The sequence below is a fragment of the Neltuma alba genome, unplaced genomic scaffold, assembly GCF_004799145.2.
Source record: "Neltuma alba isolate B1F8T4 unplaced genomic scaffold, ASM479914v2 tig00010684_pilon, whole genome shotgun sequence".
Taxonomy (NCBI): domain Eukaryota; kingdom Viridiplantae; phylum Streptophyta; class Magnoliopsida; order Fabales; family Fabaceae; genus Neltuma; species Neltuma alba.
Genome location: NW_021635524.1, coordinates 922,595 through 928,403, shown reverse-complemented (window position 1 = coordinate 928,403; position 5,809 = coordinate 922,595). Strand labels below are relative to the sequence as shown.

The following is a 5,809-nucleotide window of genomic DNA, read 5'->3' as shown; positions in this document are numbered from 1 at the left end:
TCCAATCTAATATGGCAGGCTGCTGATTTCTAAAAGGAATAAAAAATAAGTATAGTGTTCTTAATTTTCCTTTTGCCAATAAATTTATTGTCTTAATTTGACTCAACCAAAAAAAATTTTGACTGGTCATCAGAAGAGTCGTTGCTTTTTTAAGCAAATATCTTTTTCTTTCTGTCTTGTGACATTTTAAGGCGGACCTTTTGTTTTGTTTTGTTTTGTTTTTCAGTCAAAGAGGACTGCGCTGCCCTTCCGCATAAAACATTTTGAAATGTTATATTGTTGGTCCGTATAAAATCATTCGGTTTTAAAAGTGGCATCAAAACCCATTATGCCACTGTCTTATATCTGGATTACTTGTATCTCGTTTTCATATTAATTAAGTTGATAAAATTTTCAGACTTGCCCTTATTGAAGAAAGAATATTAAGAAAATATTATGTACAGTTTTTCTCACTTATTTCTCTTATTATATTCAATAGGATAAAATTGAAAAAAAATGTCATTAATTACCTTACAAGTAACCTGTATTTAGAACTAAACTTTTTTCCCACAAATGACTTACCCATAGGACTAGAGTGGTATATTATTAAAATTTTGTGAATATTAAATTAATTTTTTAAAAGTAATTAATTATCTCACTTTAAAACTGTAGATGTTTTAATAAGGTAATTAGATAGTATAAGTGTATAACAGCAATATATAAGATAAAGATAATTAAATAGCATTAATCATCTGGCGCGCACACACTGCACACATGTATTTATAAAAAAGGAAATGTCAAGTACTTACTTAAAACTTATTAAAATTAAACTGGAATGGCCTAATTAGTAATTACAAATTTTTAAAACTGTAAAGATTTAAATGAAGATTGAGAAAAGCTTCACGGATTAAAGCTACAATTTTTATTCTTTTATCACCCAAATGGCTCTATAAAAGGTCCCATGAGGCCACGCTTTCTTCGCATCAGCAACAAAATCTCATTACTCATAAGCACACTTTCGTTTCTACACCTATAGCTAAAACATGTCTGCTCCAGCAATCCCTGAGCTCGTTCTCCGATCCTCTTCCGGCCAACGGATGATGCCGGTAATCGGACTCGGCACCGCTCCGGAAGCCGCAAGCAAGGTAAGCACGAAAGATGCAGTGGTTGAGGCCATCAGGCAAGGATACAGGCATTTTGATGCCGCAGCAGCATACGGAGTGGAACAATCTGTTGGGGAAGCAATAAAGGAAGCACTTCAACTTGGACTCTTTAAGTCCAGAGATGAACTCTTCATCACTTCCAAGCTCTGGGTCACTGATAATCACCCTCATCTTCTTGTTCCTGCTCTCCAAAAATCACTAAGGTCTCAAAATTCTTTCCTTTTTGCTTTTGACCCAGACTAAACCCAGTTATTATTATTTCTTGCTTGTTGCTGGTTATTATATCGTTAGTTATATCTGTTACTTATGAATTATGCAGAACAATTCAACTGGAATACTTAGACTTGTTTCTGATCCACTGGCCCATAAGTGCGAAACCTGGGAAGGTTACATATCCCATTGAACAATCAGAACTGGTTCCCTTTGACATGAAAGGTGTGTGGGCAGCCATGGAAGAATGCCAGAGACTTGGCCTTACCAAAGCCATAGGAGTTAGCAACTTCTCTAGCAAGAAGCTTCAGAACTTGCTCTCTTTTGCTACCATTCCTCCAGCAGTCAATCAGGTAATAAATTTAAATCCCATTTTATCGTTTTCAACAAGGCTACCTCACGTGTTTCTTTACTTTTTGCCCTTTTGTTGGCACCTTCAAGTTCAACTAGCTACAAGGGTTTAATTTGATTTTATTATCAGGTTGAGATGAACCTTGCTTGGCAACAAAAGAAGCTCAGAGAGTTCTGCAAGGCAAATGGGATTGTTTTAACTGCATTCTCTCCTCTGAGGAAAGGAGTCAGTAGAGGAAATAACATAGTTCTTGACAACGACGTCGTCAAAGAGATTGCTGATGCTTACGGCAAGACTATTGCTCAGGTTAGTTACCTTAATCCTTCTTGGACCTAGTTTTGGTTTCGGTGTTCATCACATTGATGAACACTATGGTGCTCATAGCCAGAGTAAGATGAATTCTAAACAAATATAATTTCAACGGTTCAGATTTAAAATTTTTAACTAATAATTTTTAAATACTAAAATTTTTCTTTTTTGAAAAGAAACAGTTAAAAGATTATTTGTATTTTAGATTCTATACCTATTAAAACAATTATTTAAAAACAAAATATCAGTCTAAGCTATTTAGATTAGACAGTCCAGTTATGAGCACCAAAACTGAATGCTACTTTTGACGGGCTGCAATGTTGGGGATGATCGTAATTTATTACCAAAATGATTAAGGAGTATAAATAAACATGTGCTTATTTATATTTTCCGTTTTTTTTTTCCAGGTTTGTCTTAGATGGATATATGAGCAAGGAGTGAGCTTTGTGGTGAAGAGCTATGACAAAGAGAGGATGAAACAAAACTTGCAGATCTTTGACTGGTCACTGACAGAAGACGATTACAAGAAACTAAGTGAAATCAATCAAGAACGACTCATCAAAGGACCAACCAAGCCTCTTCTTGATGATCTCTGGGACGATGAACAGTAACTAGCTAGCTAGCTAGAATGGATGGCGTAAATGTTAAAATAATAGTAATAGTAATAATAATAATAATATGTGAGCTATAATTATGTATCTGGCTTATCGTAACAAGGTCTTGCAATAATTTAGGGGGCTGGCTGCCATGCATTAGGTTTCTTGCTCACGTCAAAGAGATATGTAATATTTTATATGTGTGTGTGTGTGTTTTGATTTGAGTACTTTGTCACGCATCATATATAGACAATGCTATTGAAAATGTTGGCAGATATTTAATATTTTATACTGAGTCATGATATGAACGAAAATATTTAAATAATAAACTTGTCAAGTGTTTTATTCTGAACCGTGTATGAAAAAGATTTTGTTATGAGTGACAAAGTCTATGTTTATGCCTTGAATGAGACAAATTCTTTGCTATTAGTCAAGAGATCAGATAATCCTTAACACACACTCAAAGGAAAAAATTTACCCATAATTACAGCCTATATTAAATATTACCTCCATTTTTTTTTTCTAATTTTTAATACAAGAGTAAGCACGAGATTGGATTTAGTCAGTTCTATTCATATAATTAAACAGGGTAGTTTACATAAGCCAACAAACACTTGCTACAAATAAAATGCCAACTTAATTAATTAATTTGATTACGCCACAAATTAGTTATTTATATCTTATATTAGGATCCAAGCATATAAAATACCTTTTTCAATACATAAATTTATATCCATTTTTCTTATTATATGCATAAATTACGCAGTGATTATAAATCCGTTGTATTTTTAAAATATTATCAAGCAATAAATAAAGATATTTTAAATCAATAGCACAAAAACATATTAAAAGATCTTCTAGGTTTAATTATTATGTTATAACCGTGAAAGACTGTTATCTTTTTGTGGTGGTATTTTTATTGGCTATCAAAAGGATATAATTTCAAGCGATTTTGAGTACCTACTTTACAGCCATCTACCATAAATTTTTCCATGATGAAAGTAAATAAAAACAAAAGTAGTAAAAGAAAATAGGGAAAATTTCAGAAAAAAATTATTGTTTAATTTCAAAATTCCAAATCAAGAATTATTACAAAAATATGTTGTTGAAACATTATTCCTTTAACCCCTCAGAGTACGCGTTTGGAAGCGTTATGATTCAAGTGGATCATGAAATAAGCCCATAGATTGGAAATTTACAATTGGTCCTTGGGTTACTGTTCACCAGTTAACTTTCAGATTTTTGGTTCAAATTTTAAAAATCATAACTAATTCTATAAAAATCATATTGTGGTACTCCAAAATTCTACTCAAAGCTCTTTTAATTCTCTATAGGAGAAAAATATAAAACTAGACTTATCTTTGTCCAATTCATACAGTTTATTCATTAAATTTTACTGTTTATTTAGTCAAAACTGTACGTTCTAGTTTCTCTGTCCTAACTTTGACCAAGCATAACTCTTGGCACACACATCCATTTTAGGTGATCTATCACTTATTTTAAAGCTCAGAATGTGTACTTTAACAATACCAAATTTCATGGCTTAGCCCATACATTTGGTAGGTCAAATTGGAGCTGGAAGCTGACTGCTCTAGAACCTATGTTTTTTTTTTCCATTGGAAAGTTCTTGCTTTGATTCTTTTTATTACTTTGGCATGCATAACTTGAGTTCTCTCTTTCCCATTCATTCTTATACATTTCCAGTCATGCCATAAATGTTCTAAACCAATACATCGTATCATTGGCATTCTTATATAAATTTACACAATAAGAGAATCATACATTAACCAATAGCTTTATTTATTAGCATGAATAATTCTTCACTTTCTTCTCCTTCCTTCTCATGCTCTCCTCCATACAATCATTGTCCATCATACTTGACCTAAATGATTGGTTAGGGAGGGGTGAGATTCAGGAGAATCTTAGTAGCAAACAATAAATATTCAAACATACATGGCAAGCTTGGCATTTATAACATGCTTGCAACTTAATATCTTTATAACATAATGACATGTTTGGCAATCATCATGTATTTATCATCAAACACATAGGCCTATGGCATATTTCAAACACATTCACAATCACAACATATGAGTTCATAAAATCATATAACATAGGAACATGTCACACATGGAAGTACATACCAAACACATAAGAATAAGGTCAAGTTTGCTACCTTGTGTCTTTAAACTTTCTCCTTACTTCCTCTTGCTTCCTTTTGCTACCAACCATTAAGGTTGCTTGCTCTTCATCTTCCTCAATGTCGCATGATCCTAAATGCATCAACATATCATTTCCATTCATTCATTAGAGCCATGGTAACCAACAATATCAACATTTTGTTTTCTTTGAGCTATATTAGCTTCTAACTTTTGAGCTTGATTTCCAACCTTTCTAAAATTAATTCCACATACTATTCCCACACAATTTTGCATATAGAATCCATTTCCAAGCTCAAAATAATCAAAACCAAACTCCTTCTTTAAGAACCAGTCTTGACTGAAATATAACTCAAGTTACATAGTCATGAAATTCAACTAATTTCAATATAAAACCACTTGAGTCTTGTTCCTTTCAAGCCTTTAAACATTATTCTAACATCAATTTCATCTCCCCTTATTCTTAAGAATTTCGTGCAGCATGTCTCCTCAGAGTTTCAAGCTCCGAAAAATCATTAAAATCCATAACCAAGCTCAACAACAACAAGGGTAGTGAAAACTACATTAAAAACCATGGACATACCTTGTTTGGGAGCTTGGTCTTGCATATGACCGCTTAGCCTTTCTCTCTCCCTCTTCTTTCTCCCTCTAGAATCTATTTTGCAAGATTTTCCCCAAGGTTTCCTCTAGGTTGGACGAAAATGAGGGAGGGGAGGGGTTATTTATAAAAAACAAGACTGAATCTAGGCCGTTGATCTTAAAAATATGTGGTTTGATTTGGGCCGTCCATTTTCTCTTTTAATCTTATGGTGATAAGTGTCTTATGACATCATGCTTACATCATCAAGCCACATATCTTTAATCCAACTGTACACGTGTCTTGCATCCGACCGTATACGTGTCTTGCATCTAACCATGCACGTAATACTTTCTTTCCCCATCTAACTGTACACTTGTCTCTTCCATATTCCTTCATCATTTTAGCATTAAAATAGGGAGTAAATTAACATAAAATTTGTGCAAAATACAACCCTTAGGCAT

At 33.2% G+C, this 5,809-nt stretch overlaps 1 protein-coding gene across 1 annotated transcript; it reads left to right on the top strand.

Moving 5' to 3' along the window:
- Positions 1–965: 965 nt before the first annotated feature.
- Positions 966–2,893, top strand: LOC114758247 (NAD(P)H-dependent 6'-deoxychalcone synthase-like). Its single transcript, XM_028947282.1, has 4 exons — positions 966–1,345; positions 1,462–1,705; positions 1,834–2,010; positions 2,421–2,893. The coding sequence occupies exons 1-4, from the start codon at positions 1,023–1,025 to the stop codon at positions 2,622–2,624; spliced, it is 948 nt and encodes a 315-aa protein (XP_028803115.1). The 5' UTR covers positions 966–1,022; the 3' UTR covers positions 2,625–2,893.
- The last annotated feature ends 2,916 nt before the right edge of the window (positions 2,894–5,809 follow it).